The 25,729-nt window shown below is 36.9% G+C and overlaps 1 protein-coding gene and 1 pseudogene across 1 annotated transcript; both read left to right on the forward strand.

The window, feature by feature from the left end:
• Positions 1 to 7,331: 7,331 nt before the first annotated feature.
• LOC142618214 (RNA-binding protein 1-like) lies at positions 7,332 to 9,721 on the forward strand (annotated as a pseudogene).
• Positions 9,722 to 22,201: 12,480 nt separating this feature from the next.
• LOC142621368 (uncharacterized) lies at positions 22,202 to 25,729 on the forward strand. Its single transcript, XM_075794686.1, has 5 exons — positions 22,202 to 22,615; positions 22,750 to 22,877; positions 23,311 to 23,423; positions 24,523 to 24,708; positions 25,515 to 25,729. The coding sequence occupies exons 1-5, from the start codon at positions 22,290 to 22,292 to the stop codon at positions 25,542 to 25,544; spliced, it is 783 nt and encodes a 260-aa protein (XP_075650801.1). The 5' UTR covers positions 22,202 to 22,289; the 3' UTR covers positions 25,545 to 25,729.

Raw genomic sequence — 25,729 nt, forward strand, 5'->3', positions numbered from 1 at the left:
GGCCTAGGGCCCTGGATCCGTGAAGAGGCAAGACTTATGGCCCATAAAACAAAGGGAAAAAGAAGTCAGCCCGATCAGAAAAAAAAAAAAAAGAAGAAGAAACCAATGAAAGACAAAAAAAAAAAAAAAAAAAAAGGGAGCTAGGCTAGGACGCTAGAAGTTGCCTGGGATCTCTGGGCGTGCAGCACAGCTAAAGGGAGATTAAGACAGCTCAAAGAGGGATCAATAGGCACTAGGAACGAGAAACAGTTGAGCCCTTCTCGAAGCACCCAGCGATGCAGCACAAAGCTTGAGGACTTGGAGAGCAACGACTCAAGAGCAAGAAGCCGGTGCCTCGGGAAACCCAGAAAAAGAGATCCACGAAAAGAAATGGCTGGGGAAACCTTCGGATTGGCAGAAGAAGACTCTACTTACTGGGAAAAATGACAAAAGGGGAGGGACGGCTAAAAGGAGGTAAGCCCGAAAAGAGAAGATAGAGAAAGAAAGGATTGGAGAAAGAGCAAAGTTAAAGGTTCAGCTCTCAAAAAGGCACCTCAGAACAGAAGGCTAGCAAGACAGTTTTGAAGAAAAAAACACCAAAAGAAGAGAACTATGGAAAATAAAGAAATGATTAGTTGACAGAAGGACTGAGACAAACAGGGGGCTTTAGTACCCAGGAAACTAAGGGGGAAGAATCAATGGTACCCCGGAACCTTAATGTAACTCTATAAAAGGAAGAAGCAGCCAATGTTGAAAGGGGGGGATTGAGCAAGAAAGAAATTATATAGAATCATCAAGAAAAAGCTCTGTAAAACTCAAAGAAAATAGGGAAATATCTCCTGGTATCCCAGAAACAGCCACTATAGCACATGCTTGGATTCAAAATGATTCAAATTTTGCAAGTTTTAGAGGCCAAATGGGCCATCTAAATCTGTAATCTTTGAGCTTATTTGAACCTTGTATTAAGTCTTAGTGAGCTCATTGTAGTCAACAACTAAGAAAACTAATGAAATATTTCCTATTGATTTGAGGATCCCAAGCAATCATTTTGTGTTTTCTTTATTACGTTTATCTGCATTTGCTGTTTTTCTTGTTGATCAATACATATATTCTCGTTTTCTAGTGTATGTGTATTGTAGGAGTTTTGCCCTGTGCATCACTTGGTCTGTAAACGACCCATTTAGCCACGGTAGACCAAGCCCAGTCCCTTCAAGCTACAACTAGAGGGTCTGGGGTCCTTGTTTAAAGCTTGGGCCTGAATACTGCTCAAAAAAGGACTGTCACATCATCTCATAAGCTACTTTATCTATTATACCATACCATTTTACAACACTCCCAACATTCCAACTTTTATTTTCCTATACAACAAATTAAAATAATATATATCTACTCAATAAAATATACAACACAAAACCATCTCTCTTCTTTCTATTAATAAAAAATTGGACACTCAATAAAATAATATTATTTAAGAATACAATCTTGCTACAATAGCCTCTTAGAGCAATCGCATCCGGGCTATCATATGCCAAATGTAGATATATTTTACCATCAAAACACAAAAACGTCATAGCACCTAGCATGCCAATTGTTAAAAAAAAAAAAATACAATCTAGCTATAGTAGTATTCTACATTTAGAATCTACTGTAGCAACTTGCAAAACCAAAATAATAATTTTGTATTCATTTTTCCTAAAATATCTACTTCTTTCTCTCTCCACAGTCTCTCATCTCCTCTCTCTCCCTACTCTCATCTTTTCCCTTTCCACTTCTCCGGATCTTGCTCTCTCTCCTCCCTTTCTGTCTAATTATCCTCTCTAGTGAAGGGTGAGTTCCGATGTGGGTTCTGATGGGGCAATCGCCCTCTCTAGTGATTGTGTTTTTTTTTTTTTGCTGTCATGTTGATGGGTCTCTCACGGTGGTTGATGTGTTTGTTGATGGGTTTTGAGTTTAATGGGTTTTGGGATCGGTTGTTATGGGTTCCGATGGGGTTCATATAGCGGTGGGGATTGGAGTGGATCGTGGCGAGGCCGTGCGTGGATCGTGGTGAGGTCATGCGTGGTGGTTCCGATGGAGTTCGTGCGTGGTGGTTCTGATGGGATTCCGATGGGGATCATTGCTGTGAGTTATGGTTGATCAGTGGGCTTGTTGACTTATGGTTGAATGAGCATGCTTGCTGAGTTGTGGGTTTGCTGAGTCGTGGTTGTAGTGAGAATATTTTTATATTATTTTTATTCTACTTTATATTATTTTAATGTGTAGTATGGTAAAATAAAAATTGAGATGTTAGATATGTTGTAAAATGGTGTGATATAAATGAAAAAGTAGGTTTTGAGATGATAAATAGAATTTTTTGTAAATTTTGGATGCGAATGCTCTTACTTGTAAGAGGCTACTATAGCACAATGATATATTTTTTTTAGGGATAATTACAGTAAAACCACCTGTGGCATGACCCGTTTTTATTTTGTCTGCCCATGGTTTAAAACTTTACACTTTGCCCACATGAGGTACCTTCCATTAGGGATCTGTTACCTATCTCTCATTTTACTGATAGAAAAACACTTTTTTAGGAAAAAATAAACATAACAAAAATAAAAAAGTTAGGGTTTTGATTGCTTAAGAACGTCTATAGGAACAAAGTGGAGGAATTCAAAGTGGGTTTGATTGCTTATTCAAGTGTTTTGCTACTGTGACTGGGATTCAAAGTGGGTTTGAAGTTGGAATTAAGGGTGGGTTTGCTACTGTGGTTGGGTTTCATTTTAGCACAATTTCTTCCTAATTTTAGGAGAATGCTTGCTTTTAGTGTTTGTAGATGATAAAATACAATTTTGGAGCTTTTACAAGCCTCAGTTAGACATGGCAAAATGGGTCAGAAAATTCTGACTCGACTAGAACCCGATTTTTTTGACCCGAAGCAAAACAGGTTGACCCGTGACCCGACCCGTGTTTTTTGAGGGTCAACCCGACTTGACCCGAACCCGAACCATTTTTTTAAAACTATTTTTTTTTGGGGTAAAAAAAATAGTAAAACTAAGCCAATACTGGTTTAATTGTTTATTGTGAACTTTAAAGAAACAATTGATACATTTACATAATTGCATGCAAATTAATTGAAAGATAAATGATTGAGCATTCTGTAATAAGTAAAGAATTTTAGATATCAAATAGCAAAATACATGCCAAGATAATCTGGTTATAGTAGAGTTAAAAACATGGATTTAAAATTGTAGACATGTGTGAGAAACATTCACAAGTGTGAAAATAGCGAAGCCAAAGTATCAAATTAACATAAATTATGAATACTTAAACCTATTTTTTAACAATTTATGTTCAAAATAAACGGCTTTTCAAAATAAATTATGATATTTTCTAGAGTGTGTGTTGCTTAACAATGATATTATATTCATAAAAGAGATTATGTATAAATAAGTAAGCAATCAAACTTTAAATATATCTCAAATTGAAATAGAGTGCCAACCACAATTGATAATAGATTATAAAATTAATTTTCAAGACTGTAAATTTCTTATATGTTTTTATTCATTATTAAATGAGTTATCCAATAAGTCATTTGTATTTATTATTATTATTTTGGAATGTTGATATTGTGTAGAAATAAAACTTATGTATTTGTTTTACTTATCTTTGTGTTATTTTGTTTTAGATAGCAATGTTAGGATTTGTATAATTTTAAAATTATTGAATAAGTATTAATAAGTTTAACTGAGTTCATTCTTGATATAAATGGTGAATTCAAAATAATGCATTTTACATCAAGTATTTTGTTGCATAACTTTCCGAATGACAAATACATATTGTTTTCTTTATAAAAAATAAATTAAAAAAAAATTCATGTGTAAAATATGGGTTAACTCGGCTCGACCCGCAACCCGATTAACATGACCCGTTTTTGACCCATGATCCATTTGACTCGCAATCCAATTGACTCGACTCGACCACCCGTTTTACCATGTCTAGCCCCAATACTAATGCTCTAACAAATTGGTAGTATATAAGTTTCATCCATAAGGTTCTCCCATGGATCCAACGTGGCATGCCACAAAAGAGTGTTAAGGACAGTGCCAATAAGAACTTTTTCAAGACCAAGTAGTAACTCATCCTAACTAGGTCAGAGGATGCAGGTAACCCTTGGATCAAACTCCAACAAACCAATGTCTACTTTGTTATTATAGACTAATCTTTATTGGGAAATGGAAATTATTTAATTAGTTGGAGTTTGGGCCCACTCATGGCATCCATTAGCATTGCGTTTGCCATTGTGACCAGCCCAGAATCCCACCACAAAAAAAAAAAAAAAAAAAAGAAGCTTTTTTGCGATGAAAGAGCTTTGAGAGTATTATATAATGATTTACGTTTTGGCAACGAGAAGATGACAAAGATAAGAAAATGCGAATGAGATTTATAAACCCCATGAGGGTCTGGGTTTTTTTCTACTAAATCAAACACATAAAGATGCTTCTCACATCATCAACTTGCTTAATTTAATCACTATGTCTATAATTATATTGATTTGGACCACCTTAAGCCATTGAATAGTCAAAATTTTCTTGGGCCATATGTTAATATTGGTGGTGGTAGTATTGCCACTTAACAAGGTGAAGCACTTACATTAAGAGAGGCTGAATAGCTTTTAATTCAATCCTCTAACAGTTTTTCTTTTTAAGAGAGTTTCAACCTATAACATCTAATCCTAATGATAACTCTTTATCATCAGATTAAGACATCAATCAGTATTTGATGTAGACAAAGATTAAACCCTAAATATTTTATATAATCATAAAAAACTTTATTAATTAAGTTAGCTAGAACCCACCAATTCTTGAGTAGTTAGATTATGACCACATGATGATTCTACGTGAATAGTTATATAATAATATTGTTCAACACCTTTGCTAATATATTTAAAAATCTCGTCCAACAAGATGACTTGTTCAAAACTTATTTATGTTACATCTCACATGCAAAGATTTAGAAAACGGAAAAGATTGATTAGTTAAATGATTAACGAGGATTCTTATGTTCACATATCCTTGAAATAAAAAATTAGAGCACGATTATCGAATATTCGCACGCATAAGACCAATCTTATTATACTAATCAGTCATTTCCTTTTTTAAGCATTGAGCTGCAACCCAGCATGTGAGGAAATCTTGGGATTGAATCCCTCTGCACAATTAGCTTAAAGCTTTGTGTCCGGTTTTTTTCATCCTAGCCTGATCTGAGTATTACATGCGGAGAAGTTTAGAAAAATTAATGTTTGTTTGTTTATGTAGGTAGGTATTCTCAAGGTATTTGATGTGTAGTTGTTTAAGAAAGGGATGAGTACAAAACTCGAGGTATTGCTACGTAATTGATGATGATTTCATTTAAGCTAGTGAATAATTCAAGGTTTTGGAGAGTTCCAATGTCAAACTTGACATATTCTTGTCTCGCAAGTATACACAAAACGTCATGCGTAGAATGGAATAATTTTTAGGCAAATAGGAGATGGACATGGGCTGGGGTTCATACAATATGATAATCACAAAAGCACGTTTCACCCAAAATGTTGGAATTCCATTTAAATGACCGATATAAAACTTTATAACTGGAATTTTGACTGAGACAAAATAGGAGGTTTAATGCAGTGGTTTATATATCATAACAAAATATTCCGGCTGGAACAAAATAGATTTCAAAACATTGGTTAAAAGTTTAATTCCTAGCTATAGTACTTCGAAGTCACAAGAGATGCTAGAACCATTAGGATATAAGTATAACCCTACATATACTCACAGTTAGTTTCTATGATTTTAGCTTTGTGTAAATTGAAAGAGGAAATATGGACCAGTAAGAAAACATTAAATATGAACAAAAATAAGTAAATCGTTGTTGTAAACAAAGAACATATATAATATCTCCTTTTTGAAGTGATTGGTTCTATAATATCTCCTTTTTTTTTTTTAAGGTAAGAATCTAATCTTGATGCCATAAGTTGAAATGAGCTCTAGATGGGCCTTGAACAAGCCCACTTCTAATCCATGGACGCCCCAAAAAGAACAACAGAAATAGCCTAGTACAATGGAAGAAAAGCTGAAGAATCTAGTCTAGATAAAAGGACTAGTTTATAAGTCTTTAATTCTCAATGTAGCTAGTTTGGCATGGTTTATGTTTACCTTTAGTTTATTTGTCTGATATACAATTATTTTAAACTTTACTTTTTTTCTTTTCTTTTATAATTACAACTGCAATTTTGTTTACCTTATCTTTTAGGTCAAAAAATGCACAACCCCCCGCCCCCCCTTAGGTTTGTGTTAATTTTAAATTAGCCCCATGTGCTGTTAATTTTATATTATTGACATTTGAGGTTTAATAATTGTCCAAATTGACCTATACATCTTAATTCTGTTGACTATAACTACCGAAAAATTATCATGTGGTGTACATATGATCACTTACTTAAAAATAAATAAAATCATTTTAAAAATAACATGTGCACAACGCATAACCAATTTCTATCAATCATGGCCAACATAATTAAAATGGAATTGTGAATTTTGGATAAAATTGATAGACAGGAGGTATGACCCAAACCCTAAGGATGGTCTTTTTGCATTTTGCCCTATTTTAAGACAAATAAATTAATAAAAATAAAATATAAACAACAAATAATAAACACCATATCTATTTCAAATCTTTACCATATTCAAATCTACACTAAGTGCCCATAATTTATTATTATATATAATTTCTTGTGTAAAAGGTATATATCTACTTGAATTGGATTTTTTATCCCCCTATTTGTGCATAAAGGCCCAATGGGCCTTCCTTCGACAAAAGCAAGAAATTAAACAAAAAGAGTAATGCTAGTGCTCCTATAAAATGGCACAATTTGTGTTACAACTTGTCCATGTAGCGAGTTATAAGTGGTAAATGTGTATCTACTTGAAATGGATTTATTGTCCCCCTATTTGTGCATAAAGGCCCAATGGGCTTCCTTCGACAAAAACAAGAAATTAAACAAAAAAAAGTAATGCTAATGCCATTGCAAAATAGCATAACTTATACCACAACTCACTCACATGACGAGTTATAAGTGGAGGATATGTGATGATTGGTCTATGTGAGTTGTGACACAACTTGAAACGTGGGTAAGTTGTATCGCAAGTTGTGCAATTTTATAGGGCATCAGCAATACTCATAATCCTATCAGGTAGGCTTAAATCTTAAAGCTCAGATAAACCCATTAAAAACATTGGGCCTTGACCCACACAAAATTACCAAATGAATAAGCCCAGCCCATAAAAGCTACTTTATAATACAGTTGACTTTGCGTTTTACTAGTTTACTGAAGCTATGTTTGGGATTTTTTTTAATTCTAGGGTTTTGGGAATTGTGATTCTTTACAGCTAGGGTTAGGGTTTTTGGGAAAATTTGAATTTCGAGCTAAATCAAAACAGCAATGGAGTCCGATGAAGCAAAGCTGTTCGTTGGGGGAATTTCTCGCGCCATAACTGAGGAATCACTGAAGCTTCATTTCGAGAAATACGGCACCGTATTGGGCTCGTCGATTGCCAAAGACCGCATCACCAAGAATTCTAGGGGTTTTGGGTTTGTTTGGTTCTCTGAGACCTCTGCTGCTGACAAAGCTCTTCGTGATTCCCATACTATATTCGGCAAAGTGGTCAGTTTTGATTTTTGCTTTTTTTTTTTTTTTTTTTTTAAGTGGGATTTGGACTGTTTGAGTTTCTTTTTACTCTGTTTGGTTGCTGAGAAAAATTGGGAAAATTTTGAACGAATTTGGATAATTGGGTCAACTTCTTTAAATTAAGTATTTTGTGCACGCATATGTTAGTGGTTACTACAATTATGTCTATGTATTTTGTTGCGCATATGTTTTATAATAAAAAATAAAAAAGGGAAATTTATATGAAATCCTGGTGGTGTTTTCCTTAAAATGTGGGACGCCTTGAGGTTTTGAGTATAACACTTAATCCTTATGATGCTGTTTCATGTGTAAACCGTTAATTGTGTAACACTTTACCTCGTGGAGGTTTTGAGTGTAACTTTTTACCCATGTTTATGTTTTATGTGGAATTGATATCAACCTGACACTTGTTAATTGTCATCACGCAAACAACTCATGGTTTGTTTTTATGGATGTTTAAGGGGTTACGCATAAAATAATTCCACATTGGGTTGAGTGTTACATTATAAACTTCTGGGGAGTTTTGTGTTTTACAGGAAAACCGTGGGGTTTTGTATATCTCAAAGGTTTTTTATTTATTTATTTTTAAATTCGCTAATTTTTCAGACCCCAATTCATTAATTTTATTTTTGGATTGATTCCTTAATGGTTTGGTATTTGAGTTCTTTTCTTGCAGTACATTTTCGCAGAACACAAACAACTTTAATGTGTATCTATTTTCTGGGTTGTTTAATTTACTAGTAATTCTCCTTGATTTTATAGGTAGAAGTGAAAAAAGCTATACCCAGAAGTGAACAACATCATCATCATCAACAACAACAACAACAACAACAACAGCAACAACAACAACAATACCACAACCCCCAAAACCAACAGCAGAATAGGGGATTGAGTAAGAGTTGTAGTTCTGACAATGGAGATAATCAGTTTAGGACCAAAAAGATTTTTGTAGGGGGTTTGTCAGCTAGTCTAACTGAGGAAGAGTTTAGGAATTACTTTGAGAGGTTTGGTAGGGTAACAGATGTAGTCGTGATGCATGACAGCACAACCCATCGGCCTAGGGGGTTTGGCTTTGTCACCTTTGATTCAGAGGAATCTCTGGAGGCTGTTATGCAGAATAAGTTTCATGAGCTGAATGGTAGGCATGTGGAGGTCAAGAGAGCTGTGCCAAAAGAGGCAAATAATGGTAGTGACAATGGTTTTAAGATGAGAATTGAGGGTGGAAGAGGGTCTCCTGGCAGTTCCACTCCTTATAATCCTACAAACTGGTTTCTTCCTGGTTATGCACCTTTTCCTGGGTTTAGTAGTGGGGGAGGTTCTCTTTATGGAACAAGCATTTATGGTGGTTGGTACCCTACAGGAGGATATGGTGGCATTGGTTCTGGAGTTGCTCCACTTGCCCCTAGAAGTCCTTGGTATGGGCCTGGTGTGATTGGTGCTAGGACATTCCTGCTGCCTTATGGCAGTGCTTCAATTTATCCTGCATACCTGAGTGGTGGGGTTGGAGTTATGGGTATGGCTGCAGGTGGGTATAATGGTATTGTTGGTCCTGGAGTGAATTGGAAACTCAACCAGGTTCTTGGTGGCAACGAACCATCAGCTGAAGTGACCACACTTAGGATTGAAGAGCTAAATTCTGATGCTGATTCTTCTGGTTTGAATGGAAGAAGTGAAGCTACTTCTAGCAAACAGAACCAGAGGGGTCTAAATGGATGACTTTAGCCTTAACCTGTAGTAATGCTCTTCACCCTTTTGGTGGTTATTGAGAGGTTAGTAAATTCTTTCGCTGATGGGGTTAGGGCTAGATTGTTATCATTGTCTTCTGTGGTAAGTAGATTACCATCAGTGCTCAGATGTTCTTATTTAACATGCTGCTCGCTGTGTGCCATCTCTAACTTAATGATTCATTGGTATAGGATTGGTCTTCTGTAATATATTGGCATTCAAATTTCAACTTCTCAGTGTTTTTCTTCTCTAGGTACATGCTAAAATGGTGAAATGGTGAAATTGTGAATTATGGTTGCATCTAAAGTACTTTGATTTTTATTACTTTTTTTGTTCGTTGAGCATTGAGTCCCTTCTTAACTTTATCTCCCATTTTGTTTCTCTGACAGTGTGGGTTGTCGACATGTAAAATTCTATGCATGGAATCAGCCTGGTTTATTAATGATTTACATTTTTGGATTTCCTGAATTGGAATTGGATTTTCCTTTTCTTCCGTTCATTTGTTCTGTTATTAGAAGTATATAGTTTCTCTTGATCTAAATTAAATATAGAAATTTGGTGCAAACATTTAGTACTCTTTTAGTGTTTATTTGCTGCCATTATATTTGCTTGCATTCTTTTTTCATATTGTCTATTACCATTATGGTTCTTTTCCTTGAGACCATTTTTGGATAGCTTTAGAAGGCTTGTGATAATAAATTTAATCATTCTAGTTGGGTCATGTTATTAAATTGAAATAATTGAGGGGTGATTATTTCCTTTTGAATTCCAATGGTCTTTTTGATCAAATGGCATTTCCTCCCTCCTAAGTAATAGGTGAAGGGTAAAGTCATGGTTCCAAACTTCTACTGGTGCATGAGTTATATCTTACCTATCAAAGTTCTTATATCGGGACTTGGTTGAAAACATCTACCTTTGTCATCTGAATTGACCATCTCAATCCGTTGGCATCTGTACATAAAGGGAAGTACATAAATAAACTGGGATGCTGACTTAATTGCTTTGTACATCTTTAACTACTAGAGCAAGGCATGCTGCATGTTTTTCGAAATGTTGCATTAATGTTGAACTTAATTGCTTCCTGCTCTAGTCTATATGACTGAGGAACTCCTATAGTTGGTTGTGGTTGTGGTTGTGGTGGTGGTTGTTATATAAGGTTACTACTCCATTGGTTTTCAAACAGATTAGCTATCTTACTTGGGATTTCTTGTAAGGTTGGTTTTGAGCCCCCATTTTTAACTTGATTTCTGACTCCAAATATAATTGAAAGCAAGACGGCAAATAGCATGAAGTGTTCCTTAGAAGAAATAGCCTCTATCAACAACACTGGTGGATCGATCAACACTCTCTAGAATTGAGTTGAAGCTTTAAAACGAAACCCCTACTACCCAAACCACTGCTTTGGCTAAAGGAAATTTATTAAACAAGTGTAGAGAAAATTCTTTCTCTACATCACAAAAAGTAAAACTACAAACATCATTTTCAATTGGAACAAACCTTGCCAGCCTTTGGTTGGTTGGTAAGACGTACACAGCAACTTTCAACAGCAAGATCTTTAGTCTTTCGTGAATCTTTAGCTTCCAAAGTCTCCACCAAAAGGGAGTAGTGCATTGCTTGAATCTTTCAACTTTACTACACCATTCTAGTTTATTTTGTGGAGGAACATTCAATGGGATGCCCATGATAGCTTTACTGGATTTGTCTTAGAAAAGATTTCTCAGTTCGATACTGCCCCTACAATGGCTTTGAGGATTGATTAGGCTAGCCACTAAGATGGGGTTTGGGTTAATGGAGTTTTTTCTAGGTTTAAGTTCAAACCCATTAAAGTTTGGACTCAAGGATTTTTCCATGCATTAATTATTTTTCCATCCCCGACTAAATTACACTTCTTTCTGCAGCACCTCCCTTGAGTTTTCCAAGCTGCTCCAGGCGGTTGAAGAATTTTTTTTATTTTTATTTGACTTCTACTAATTTTTTTTCTTCTCATCCCCAGCCATTAGTTCTTGAATTTCAGTATGAGTATTACTTTTATAAATAAAATATTCGTTGCTTTTTCTTTCTTTTTTTCCTATCATGTAGTTCAGTAACAAGGCAATTCCGGACGCAATTTTGTAGGCCTGGCCATCATCCCTTTTTATCCTTTATTCAAAATACTTAAATGGGTTTGATTTATGTGTATAATATCACTTTAAAAAAAAAAGGCTGATGTGGGAAAATCTTGCACGTATAATGCGATCTGTTCTAGACTTCTAGTCTTATGTTAAGATTTAATGAAAATTGTTAATAGAAAGTTATATTTGTCAAAAAGATAATGTCCAAGACAATATAATTGACACTTACATATATCCAGAGGGTGGAATTTGTAAAAAGCTGAAAACAAATTATTGGTGGTATGAGTTTTGATCATTTTTTGGCTAAATCATAAACCATATCAGTGTAATGAACATCAGGGTTATTCTTCTCTCTCTGCAATGCCTTTACTCGCAGACCTTGATTTTCCAATCTATGTCCCAAGCCATCCGGTTAATGAATCTGCAAAGTATCACAATTATTTGACATTTTAACCCCAGTTTTTTTTTTCATTTCTTTAAATAAACATTTTATCCGAAGCTGAAAATATATAATATACATCTCCTTAGCATGGGCATATAAATCAAACTTTTCTGGTGTGATGGCTGATTGTTCCTTGATAAGAATGTGAGGCCAAGTTAGTGCATATGGGATCCGATTCGATCCAACATGGGTCCGATCTGACTTCTATGTCGGTAGAGGAATGCTATATGTAACGGTGACACATAAATGGGTTTGTTCATAGGACTGAATGTTTCACAGCATGAATCAATTCAAAGAAATTTTACTTCTTCAGGCCCATCTGCGAATTGGGCTCTATATTCCAGAGGGCAATTTGCGATTTTGACTGCTATTAGAATTCTTTAGATAGATTATGGGAATAAGAGGAATTGATGATATCCAAAACTCAAATTGTCCTCGTTTTGTGGCCATCGACAGTGCTATTCCCATTGGAGTTTTCAGAGATAGTTAAAGATAAATTACTCATGTTGTACCTTGCTTGCTAAGAGATGGTTGTTATAAAAAAATCTGTAATAGTTTGAACTTCAATCGGGCTAAATATGTGTAATATATATATATTAGACGTTTACGATTGCTCATAATTCTTTGTTTTTTTTTTGGGCGTCAAGAGTTTTGTTGCACAAAAATATTGTGTAGTTCGAGGTCTTCATATTTGTAACATATACAACTTAACATCGAATACGAAAATAAGCTTTTGAAATGTCGCATTCAAAATTTACAACCACATATCATTAACTATAGCTCTTTCTTGGTGATAGTTTTTGTTTTTTATTGTGGGGGGTAAAAAGATCCTGATGGGAACATGGGTCTTTTGGGCCGTGTTAAGGAAGGCCGACCTGACCCTGGGTTTGGAAATTGTTAATACTATGGGTCGGCCCATGCGCCGAGGGTCCGAGGACCCAGCCGAGGGTGAACTTACCCTCGGGCTGACACCAGAGAACCCGGGACTTCATGGTACAGGTTAGGGAATGACACGGTCAAGACCAATGGTTAAAAGGGGTGAACCCTTGAATGCCCCAGAAGCACCAGTGTTGAAGAAATGTCAAAGACAAAGGCTGCTACCTCCACATTAAAGACCCTGCACCTACCACCCTGGCCGCATTAATGGGGAGGTGACACTTAAACAGTGGAAGGGAAACTTCTAGTTACTGTTCAAAGGTACTAAGAAAAGAAATATCTATACTAAGGGAGGAGTTGGGGGCAACACGTGTATAAAGTATTAAGAAGAAGAGTATTTAAGAAAGACCTGGAACAGAAATGAAGACGGAACTTTTTGTAACCTAAAAAGAAAAAAAGACAAAGAGAGAGATAATATAAGAACAGCTCTCGGCTTACGTCCGAGGAGACCTATTTACGTTACTCTTTGCTGTTTCCTAATACTGGCAATCTTTAGTTTGTCATTTAATCTTCACTCACTTCTAACCTGGGTTTCAAGCCCACTCTCTACAAGTTTTCATTGTTTAAGGCTCATTGGGCCTGAGCCCATAACTGTTCTTGGGTCCAGGTGCAATTGTGCACTTACATTTATTTTCAAAAAATTGTTTTTGGGAATATAAAGAAAAATCAATTTTTTTATCTTATTGAAGTAAAAAACATGTTTGGTTAGTTAAAATTAAAAAGGAAAAAGTTTTTTGAAGAATGATTTTTATTTTCTGTCCATTTTGAGTTGCCAAATAAGGTTTTTAGTCTCAAAAATAAAAAATTGTTTTTGGAAATAAAAAATAAATGGAAAAAACAATTACTAAATACACCCTAAATTTTATAAGTGACTTGAGATTTACACAACATATCGTTAATTGTAGCTAATTTAAAATAAAATTAAAAAAAAAACCAATTTCAGTCCACGTCCTAAACCTTATTTCTTCATTCTATCTACCATGCAATCAATTGTTGGTTTGGGTATTTCAATCCTTATAAATAAATAAAAAACTAGAACCCCAATCTCATTTTACCCATGCTAACACATAGCAATAATAAGTAAATAATATTAAGATAAAACGTTAGCTCTACATTAATTTTGAATGCACAATCACAAAAGATAAAATTTCATAAATGAAGTGACTAGTTGAGAGAGAGAGAGAGAGACCTGGTTGATGAACGTGAGATTGAACTAGCTCTTTCTTTCTTTGTGTGCTGTATAGGTTCTGCTTCTTTCTTTCTTTGTTTGTTGTCTGCTGTGTGTGTTCTACTTTGTTGGTGTTCACATTCTTACTATACATGGTGAGTCAGTTTTGAATTTTGTACCTAGAGAAAACATAGGCATTTTAGTAAATTAATTCAAAACTAGTCCCACAGAATTTCACCCTTCCCCCCATTTCCTTCCATTTTAGGCAAACACAATTTTTGGGCCCAGAAGAAACACAATCCTTTCTTCTTCTTTTTTCTCTACTGCCCTTCAATTACTGTAACCAAACAGCGAAAAGTAAGCATTTTCCTTTCTAATCTATTCTCTTCTCTCCTCTCCTCTCCTCTCCCATCGTAACCAAACAGAGTGTAAAACTCTATTTAGTTGTAGTTAGAGGAAGGGAAAAAGAAAGGAAAAGAGAGAGGGAAGGGAAAGAGAAAAGAAAGGGTGGGGAAAATTTTAGATTCCTTAAGTGTGCTTGGATACTAGAAAGAAAGAAAAGAATTTTCTTCATTTCCTTTGTTTGGTTTATAAATGGTAGGGAAAGGAAGTTTGTGTACTTTTACCTTTATACCCTTATTTATCTATGGCATTTTTTCCCATTTTTTTTATGATATTTTTTTGCAAGTTCTTGACTCTTTTGTTTTGTTTTTGTTTTTGTTTTTGTTTTTTCAAATTTTGTGTTTGGTTATACGATTGATCATTATATTTATTTACTTTGAAATTAATTTTTTTTAAAATAACATCATCTTTAACCTTTTTATTTTTATTTTTTTTTAAATCATCATTCTAAACATTTTTATTTAATTTGAAATTAATTAAAAAAAACATATAATTTTTTAACTAATTGTTTTAAAAAAAATCTTTGTTGTAAACAGAAATGACAATTTTACTAATCTCTACCACTCTTTAGGCCCATTTTCATATGGGGCTTTAAAAAATAAGAATAACCATAGTAGATTCCTCGTTTGTCTTACATTACCAAATACTAATTCCCAACCCCAAACTTTTGGATGTCATATTTGATGGTTTTTTTTAGGATATTCATGTGGAAAGTAATCCTCTACAATCTACATAGTTCTAGAAAATTGAAGTATCCATTTTAAATATGGAATAAATATATATAATTTTTTATATTGTTTTATTGATATGATTCATACATTTATAATATTTATTGTCACAATTCCATTTATTGTGTAAATATTTTGTAATAAAATTAAAAGTAATTGTAGTGTCCAATTGCTACGAAGTAAACATCTTAACTCTCTAATCCATATATTGGAAAATAAGAAAAGTATATATTTCTTATTTCCTCTTTTATTTTTTCAACAAGAAGAGAGAAAATGACCCTTCTTGAAAAGGAGATAGGAAGGGATGCAATTTTCTAGTTCTAACATGTCTCATCGTACCCGACCTTAAATGTCTATATCAGTTATTCAACAAGATATTTAAAATAATTAAACCTTTTCACTTTTTGGCATAAGAAGAATCAAAATTATTCAAGTTCTCTACTGTTTTATATCAACTTTGCAAAAGTATTAGAGCCTGTTTGGTAGAGTGGTTCAAACCCACATTTTTAGTTTTTAAACAATTTGACACACTTTTTCACACACTTTTTTATTTACATATATTTAAAAAAAACTACAAACAACATTACTCAAACTCTTCTACCAAACTGGCCCTTAGTCATTTATTTTTTTGGCATGGAAAAGTATTATTAGATTTTTTACTCTATATATATGTTTTATTTAATATATATTTAAATTATGTATATAATCTTTTTTTACATATCTTTTCTATGACATATGCAAGCATTATCAAGATTGAAACTAATAGCATATATTATTCTTTAGAAAATGTATTCACTTTAATAATTAATATTTTATATATAAAAAGACTAAAAATAGAATAGTAGAATTTTTTCCCAACTTATTTCAAAGTTTAAAAGCAAAGGAGTTTTTTTTTTTTAAATTTTTTAAGAACTCAATTAAAAGTACAAAATAAAATGAAAGTATGATTATGTGATTAAAATAATTAAACATTAAAAAACAGGATACCTAAAAAAAAGAACTTTGCGATTCAATACTTTTATATATATAAAATTGATTAATATGACTACGATTCATGCTCTTAATTTATATACGCTATAGGTGCTCTCATGTCCTGGGCATGTGGTAGCAGTGACTGTCCTGTATTCTTACAGGAGTTTTAGTGATCTCCACGCGTGAGGTCAGGTTCTGGATAGGGAGGATATTTTTGTAGTCTTGGTCGCTGTAGTGTGTGATAAGGAAATCAAATGGCTGAAGATCTGGAGAAGATGTGGAGTAAACTAACATTTACAGAAGAGGAAGACGAAGGTATAGAACTAGGAAGCAGTTGTACAAAGGCTGCGAAAGCTGTGGGAAAAAATTGCATTGTCATGAAGATACTGACCAAGAGGAGCATAAATCTTGACACATTGAGGAAAAACTTGAGAATGTTGTGGAAGCCTAATAGAGGACTCCAAGTCTCGGATATAGGGGATGATCTGTTTCTGGCGGAGTTTGGGGATGGGAAGGACAAACAGAAGGTCCTCGAGATGTGCCCATGGAGTTTCGAAAAACAATTGATTATCATGAAGGAGTTTGAGGGGGACCTAGTTCCAAAAGACATTGAAATGAAGCAATCTCCTTTTTGGATTCAGATTTTCAATCTTCCACTCAAGAGCAGAACAAAGGATACGGGATGGGCAATCGGGTCGAAGCTTGGTGAGGTGCTGGAAGTAGATGTCTCGGACTCAGGCGTTCAATGGGGGAGATGCCTGAGGGTTCGTGTGAATATTGATGTCACAAAAAAGCTTATCCGGGGAAAGAAAATAAACGTTGAAGGAGGAGAGAGTAGGTGGATTAACTTTAAGTATGAAAGGTTACCAAATTTTTGTTATAGGTGTGGTTTGCTTGACCATGGCATTAAAGAATGTCTGGAAGGGCCTCTGGTAAATGGAGTTGTGGAGGAAGGGAGTTTGCAGTACGGGGCATGGCTGAGGGGAGATCCGTGGCAGAGATTTGGAGGAGATACGGTTAAAGCAAGTCAGGGGAGGGGTCAGGCAAACCGGCAGAGCCATACCGAGCCGGAAGCAGTGATGATTTGGGAGGCCAGGAAGGTGATCGGCTCAGAACAGGGGAAGGATGGAGAGCAGGTGCTGTCACAATCAGGCGTGAATCTCAAGACACCGGGGGAGGAGTTCCCAAAGCCTGACAGTCGGTGTGAGGGGGGGAGTGCCTTGCATGAATCAGGAAAGGTCAATGTGAGATCTGAGAAAGTGGGAGGAAAGGAAGCTAGTTTAGGTGATGAGGGTCTAAGGTGTCCAGACTGGCCAATTGAGATGGCTATGCAGTGGGATATGACAGATGAGGACAAGACCGAGCCAAGTTTTAAGTTTAAGTTGGCGCCAAACAAAAGTCCCACCCAACCCGGAATAGAGGAGGAGATGCCCAGGCCCGAAATAGGCCCAATGGCAATGAGCTTTGACCAAAATTTGGGCTGGGTTGCAGAAAAAGTGGGCCCAGCTTCTAAGCATTGGAAGAGGCTAGCAAGGGAAACCAAGTCAGATACCACAAAAAATGCAAGCCCAACAAAATGTAAAAGGGAGGGCCCAACACCATTGACAGAATTAGACCCAAATGCAAAGGAGCTGAAATGTATTAGGGGGAAAGACAAACAGCAAGTTCAGACAGAACATGCAATCAATATGGATGGCGGTGAGGCGGTGGCTGCGAGGCAGCACCGCCGAGCTCAATGACTTTCTTAGCTTGGAACTGTCGGGGCTTAGGGTCAAACCTGGCGGTTCGGATTCTCACCGAGGAGGTGAAGGCTACTGACCCAACGTTGGTCTTCTTAGCAGAAACGAAGGCCGGCGTAAATCGGATAAAAGGAGTTCAACGAAAGCTCGAGTATTCTCAGGGGATTATTGTCCCTAGTGATGGAAGAAGTGGCGGTTTGGCGCTATTATGGAAGGAAGGTGCCATGATTGATTTTAAGAGTTGTTCGAATTCGCACATTGATGTGGTTGTTCGTGAATCTCTGTCTTCTGAGCCATGGCGTGCCACTGGCTTCTATGGACACCCGGACACCAACAAAAGGTACATTTCATGGCAATTGTTAGATTCTTTACATTCTCAATGTAATATGCCGTGGGTAGTTATGGGCGATTTTAACGAAATACTTTTTTCTGATGAGAAATTGGGTGGTGCTGAACGTGAGGCTAAACAAATGGTGGCGTTCAGGGAGTGTTTGAACAGGTGCGGACTAGTTGACCTTGGATTTACTGGGCAGAAATATACATGGTGTAACGGACGTTTTGGGGGAGAAAGAACTAAGCTTAGACTTGACAGAGTAGTGGCTAATGCAGACTGGATGCTGAGATTCCCGGAGGTCAGAGTGTTCCACTCTTCAATGTCAATATCGGATCACTGCCTCATTAAACTAAGTTTGAAAAGGAAACAGAATAGGCGACCACAAAAAAAGAGGTTTATGTTTGAAGCTATGTGGGTCAGAGATACTAGGTGCCGTGAGGTGGTGGAAGAGGCTTGGGAAGCTGGTGGGAATTCTGATAGTATTCAACTTATGGATAAGCTGAAATATTGCAAGGAAATGCTAAAGAGCTGGAACTGGAGAGAGTTTGGCAATGTGAACCAATGTATAAAACAAAAGAGAGAGCAGCTTCACCGGCTTGAGTCTTTGAACAGCCTTCATGAAAAGGCAGAAGAAGTCCAACAACTGAAATTGGAGATAAATGAAGTTTTGACCAGGGAGGAAATAATGTGGAACCAGAGGTCAAGAGCCATGTGGATGAAATGGGGAGACCAAAACACAAAATTCTTTCATGCCACAGCGAGCCAAAGGCGTAAAAGAAATAGTATTATGGGGTTGCTAGACTCGGGGGGAAGATGGCAGGAAGACCCAAGGAACATTGAAGGCATCGTGTTGGAGTATTTTGGTTCCATTTTCAAATCAAATGAGCCTGCAGTTTTTGAAGAAAGCCTAAGTGCTATTCATCCCAAAGTGACCCCAGCAATGAATGCGATACTAACAGCTAACTTCAGAGTGGAGGAGGTATGGAATGCGCTTCAACAAATGCACCCAAATAAGTCCCCAGGCCCAGACGGTATGTCCCCAATTTTTTATCAAACATACTGGGATGTTGTTGGATCAAATGTTAGCAATTGTGTGTTGAATACTCTTAATACTGGGGTGATGCCTCCTGGCTTGAATGAAACTTATATTTGTCTTATTCCAAAAGTTAAGTCTCCTCAAAAAATTACTGAATTTCGCCCTATTAGTTTGTGTAATGTTAGCTATAAGATAATTTCCAAGGTGCTTGCAAATCGGCTAAAGAGAATTCTCGCCGATGTTATTAATGAATCTCAAAGTGCTTTTGTTCCAGGGAGGCAAATTACAGATAATGTCCTTGTGGCTTTTGAAACAATGCACTGTATTAATGGGAGAAGGAAAGGAAAGGAGGCCTTGATGGCTTTAAAGCTCGACATGAGTAAAGCATACGATAGGGTGGAATGGTGGTACCTTGAGGTGATTATGCGAAGGTTGGGGTTTAATGAGAGATGGATTGCTTTGGTGATGATGTGCATTAGCACAGTTTCCTATTCGGTGTTATTGAATGGGGAAGCTAAAGGAAACATTGTTCCATCAAGAGGGCTTAGGCAAGGTGATCCAATATCCCCTTACTTGTTCTTGTTGTGTGCGGAGGGCTTGTCGGCAATGCTAAGAAAGGAGGAAGAGAAAGGAAATATTCGGGGAATCTCTGTTTGTTGTGGGGCACCCCAAATTTCTCACCTTTTCTTCGCCGATGATAGTATTGTTTTTTGTAGAGCATCGGTGGAGGAGGGTAGAAGAATCCTTCAAGTTTTGGAGGATTATGAGGCGGAGTCGGGGCAAAAATTAAATAAGGATAAAACTTCTTTATTTTTCAGCAAGAACACAAAGAGAGAGGTTCAAGAACAAATAAAGTTGATCTTTGGGGCTCAGATTATCCAACATCATGAGAAGTACCTTGGCTTGCCCCCTCTAGTAGGGAAGGGGAAAAGGAAGGCCTTTAACCGGATTAAGGACCAAGTGGGCAAGAAGATTGCGGGGTGGAAGGGAAAATTGCTCTCAAGTGCCGGTAGGGAGATCTTAATCAAAGCCGTTGCCCAGGCCACGCCAACGTACACGATGAGTTGTTTCAAGTTGCCAGATTCGCTTTGTAAGGAATTAAATGCAATGTTGAGTAGCTTTTGGTGGGGGCAGAAAGATAAAGAGAGGAAAATGGCATGGATTGCTTGGGAGAAGCTTAGTGTTCCAAAAGAAGAGGGGGGCATGGGCTTTAGAGACTTGAGAGCTTTCAATCTTGCTCTCCTAGCAAAACAAGGATGGAGAATCCAACAACATCTCCATTCTTTATTGCACAGGGTGTTCAAAGCAAAATACTTTGCGGATAGACCTTTCAAGGAGGCTGTGCTAGGAAGGAGGCCCTCATACGCTTGGCGGAGCATTCTTGCAGCCAAGGATGTTGTGGTTTCGGGGTCTAGGTGGATTGTGGGAAATGGTGAAAAAATTGATATCTGGGAGGATAAGTGGCTGCCCAGCCCGGATTCCTTCAAGGTCGTCAGCCCGAAGATCCCTCTTGAGTCAAGCAAAGTTGCCTGGCTGCTGGATAGGGAGAAGAGGTCGTGGAATGTGAGCAAAGTAAGAAGTTCCTTCCTCCCCCATGAAGCTGAAACTATTCTGGGGATATCCATCAGCCCTCGATGGCTGAATGACTCCTTAATTTGGGCTTGGACTACTAATGGGAGGTTCTCGGTGAAGAGTGCATATAAGATTGCCCAAAAATATTTGAAGGAGAGGTGTCTCAAAGTGGACGCTGGGGGTGTGTCGGAAAACCATAAGATGAGATCCCTTTGGAACTTAATTTGGAAGTTAGAATGCCCCAACAAAATCAAGCAATTCATGTGGAGATCGTGTAGGGACATCCTCCCAACTAAGCAACGTCTAAAAGCGAAAGGAATAAACATTGAGGTTGACTGTGTGCTTTGTGGGATGGGTGAATCAGCGGGGCATGTATTGTGGGGGTGCAAGCTTGCTGAGGAGGTCTGGAGTAATTCAAGACTCAAGCTGCCAGCAATTCCCATCCAGCATCAAGGGTTCCTAGACATAGTATGGGAAATTAAAGAGAGGAAACCAGCCACTGATTGGGATACTTTTGCAGTCATGGCTTGGAGCCTTTGGAACCACAGAAATGCTCTAAAGTATGGGGGTTTGAGGAAGGATGTAGGCAAAATTACAAAAGAAGTATCAGCATATGTAAAGGAGTTTAGGCAGAAAAATCAAAGCACAAGTAAGCCTTCAATTCCCTCTAAGTCTCTCTGGTCTCCCCCTACGTGTGGTTGGTATAAAATAAACGTGGATGGGGCTGTCTTTATGGAATCCGGAAGCTGCGGGGTGGGGGTGGTTATAAGGAATGAAGGGGGGCTGATGATGGGAGCTATGAGCAAGCGGGTGGAGCTACCTCTAAAGGCCTTGGAAACAGAGGCAAGGGCAATGCAGGAAGGAGTTCAACTAGCATGGGAGCTGGGGTTGAGGGAGATCATAGTTGAAGGAGATGCCCAAGTAGTTATCAATGCTTTGCTTAATCCTGAGGCTTGCCCGTGGTCTATCCAGAAAATAATTGAGGGCTGTTTGCAAAGTCTTAGCTGCTTCAAGGCGTGGACTGCATCCCATGTTAGCAGAAAAGGAAATGTAGCAGCTCATGTGATGGCTAGGATGGCCAAATATATTAAGGATTGTAAAATATGGGTAGAAGATACTCCTCCCATTATTGCTGACCAAGTACTCAAAGATGTAACAAATTTGTATCATGTTTCGGTCTAATAAAGTTCTTTCCAGATTTCTAATCAAAAAAAAAAAAAAAAAATTGATTAGATTTTTATTTTTATTTTTCCCCTCAATCAAATTGGATATATTTCATGAACAAGGAAGTGGTAGTTGAGCTATCATTGGCGGCCAAAAATCAATGTTACAACCTTGTGACCACGTAAAAAAAACAATAGACAGACTCACACGCCAAAGCGACCGAACCGTCTATAACCAGAAGCACAAAAACAAAAACACTTGAGAAGAGAGATGCTTCTGCTAAGCCAAGCTCCAAACCTCTCAGCCAAGCGATGTTCTCTCTCATCCTCTCCTCTCAACCCCAAATTCAGTAACCCAAAACCCTTCCTCTTCTCCAACCGCAAACCCAAACTCACTGCCACTTCAAAACCTCTCAATCTCACTCTTGCAAAACCAGAAGGAGGCATCGATTCCAGCTCTGCAACCAAACCAACCACGCCTTTTCACAATGACCAAACCGTTTTTGTGGGCCAAGAAAACGTTCCCTTGGAAGGTGTCATTCAGTTCGACAAACCCACGTCGGATTCTTCTTTTTCTTCACGTTTGAACAAATGGGGGTTAGTTTTTATGCCAAAGATATGCTCTTTTTTTCTTTTCTTTTTTTTAAAAAAAAAATTTCCTTGATGGGATTTTTTGATTGATGGTTTTGGGTTATTGGGTTTTGCTTTTTTTTTTTTTTTTTTTTTTTCAGTTGGGTTGCTTTGCTTGCTGGTGGGGACGTTTTGGCTTTGCTTTTGTTCGCTGCAATTGGAAGGTTTAGTCATGGTTTTACTGTTTTTGACACTGAGACACTGCGCACGGCTGACCCTTTTATTGCTGGTACGTTTTGTGCTTTTTAGTTTGCTTCTGAATTGTTGAATTTTGTCAAAAAGTTGGGCAAAATAAACTGTTGGTACTTAAACTTTAGCCCATGGAACATAATTAGTCTCAAAGTTCAAAGTGATTGCATTTAGTCTCTGGCAAAATTAAAGTGATTAATTCGGTCCTTCCGTGTTAAATCTCTCTAATGGGATTATGGAATAATGATGTAGCCAAACTAAAAACGAATATGTTATCACAATGTTAGACATGTTATGGACTAAAAGCGATTACTTTAAGTTTGCTAGGGACTAAAAAAATTGCTTTAAACTTGTTTAAACTTCAAGGTTTAAAGTTCTCTTTGGTGAACCGAGTACTTCGGCCCAAGATAAATTTTTGGTTGTTTTAGGAAAAAAATTTAATGTAATTGAAAAATTGAATGCTGTGTTATCAGGGTGGTTTTTGAGTGCTTACTTCCTTGGAGGTTATGCGGAGGATGGCCGTGGAATGAATGGACTTTCAAAGGGTGTCATTGCTGCTGCTAAGTCATGGGCGCTGGGAATTCCAGTAAGTTCATGAATCATGATGTTATTTTAGTTTCCTTTCCTTTGAGCACTGTCAAGGAATTCATTGAAAATGCTTGTCTCATCATTGTATGAAATGAAGGTTTCAAAACTGCTATAAGGTTATTGTGATTGAAATAAGAGTTTTGAATTCCACTTTCTGTTTTTATGCACCTTTATTGGTGCAGATGCCAGTACTCCTTTTCTTTGTCCTACTTAATTGTTTGTTGTCTTGTTGGTTTGGTCTTTGCATAAGGAAATTATTAAGGGTTATGCCCTAGGTAGCAAAGCAATTTCCTGATTATCCTTTTTGAGACCAAGTGGGAATAAGAATTTCCATCAACTTTTAGAAAGTTTAAACAAAATTTATTTATGAAAGATATAGGAAGATCTTTGTCTATATTATAGAAGTATACCAAGCGAATCCAAAGTGGGGAAGAGTCAAATTTCTTTAATATTGGAGTCCATAGGCTCTTGGACTTGTCTTCTGCATCCTACTCCATGGTATTTGTGACATACCCACTTTTCTTGTTCTACCCAATGTAGAAATGCAGCTGGAGGTTTTTCATAGTTTACATCGGTGGTTATGTGTATCTTACACATAATCACCGATCTAAACTGATTCACTGGTACCTCATAGGATATGGGCTGTTTGCATTCCTTAATTATAGAAAAGTGGTGTCTTGCCCTTGCTGCAATACCTTGTCAGAAGGTTATTAGGGCCTTCCCACTTCCCCCCCCCCCCCCCCCCCCTCTTCTATTTAAGTAAGAATATGGTTATCTGATGTGATGTTCCCAGACTCCTGAACAATTTGGTCGTGTTAAATTGTCTATTTTGGTTACTAAAAGTCTCTTTTTCTATTTTAAGGGATATAAATTAAAATAATTATATTTTATAGGTTTACTTATATTTTTGCATTTTCTGCTATTTTCATTTAGTACCTTGAACACACAGAAGTACATATATTCTTCAAGATATTATTAGTATCTGTTCTTTGTATTACACAATCAACCTATAACTCTGTACATGGCCTTTTTTTGGGGGGGTTACTAATCCAACAAGATGTCCATTACAACCCTGTTTCTGTTGTACATTGATGCAGTTGGGAATAGTTATAAGGTCTCTATCGTCGGGCCATTTTCCGCCATATAACTTTATACTAGTAACAATGGGAAGTACTGCTGTTTTACTCGTTGGATGGAGAACAATACTGTACAACATTCTGCCCAATGATAAGAGCAAGAAGAGTGATGTATATCGCCGTGGCAGCCCTTTTGAACTGTTTGAGGTATGGAATTCTGTCTGCTTACCATATTGAAATATGTCATGATGCCTTTTGCCTCTACTAATAATCTATCTGAATGATACTTATGTTAATTGTATCAATAGAGCATAAACCATCAGTTAGCAGTGCAGTCATATACTAAAGAACTGCTTTATGGTAAATTTTAGTATATTGTTTGTCTAGGAATTTGAAGCATGTGAAACTCCCACATGTGGCAAGCAGGTAGACCTTTAGCTTCTAAGGTGTGCACTGTATGCTAGACAACTTGATAAGATTAAGTTAGTTTTTCTTATTTCTTAGAAGAAAATTGACCTTAGGAGTTGATTTATTATCCTGTTTAGCTGATGTAACAGCTTGGGGAAGAGAGTAAATTTGTGCTAATGTAACATCCATTGCAACCCAATTAGTTATTAGTAACCACATGGCGCATATGAAATGCAAGACTCTTGAAATATAATAAAAGTTTTATCTGTCATTTTGTACAATCTTATTCTATATTTTCAAAGATATAGAAATCTTCAAGTAACACATCAGTTTTCCCAATCAATTCCAATGCCATGGTTAAAAGTGGTATTTTTTTCCCCCTGATAAGTAAGATTTGATCCCAATCCCCAATGGTGGAGGAATGGGAGATTCGAAGTACCTTTGCTTTTGCTACCCCTTGGGGTGGTTGTTAGTGCAGCTTATATTAAATAGACCTAGATGATATATTCCTCTTGCTTTCTTCTTTGGAATTAGCACTGCCCTTTTCAAATACATGTGATACTTATCCCTGATAGAGAACTATTTCTATTTCTTTAATGTCGCAGTTGCTCACGTCATTAGTACGAAGGTGGTGATGATGAAAGCCATTTGCTGTGTGCTTGTAGCATCTTATCTTCCACCAAGACATTAGTTTTCTCAGTTTTTTCTTCTTGTAATCCTTGTACTGGCCAGCTGTAAAGTAACATGTGAGCAATATCTTGAATTGATACTCAATATAAATTTTGACATCTTGAATCCAAGTGCCATAACTCTTGCTTAA

The sequence above is a fragment of the Castanea sativa genome, chromosome 12, assembly GCF_040712315.1.
Source record: "Castanea sativa cultivar Marrone di Chiusa Pesio chromosome 12, ASM4071231v1".
NCBI classification, from domain to species: Eukaryota; Viridiplantae; Streptophyta; class Magnoliopsida; order Fagales; family Fagaceae; genus Castanea; species Castanea sativa.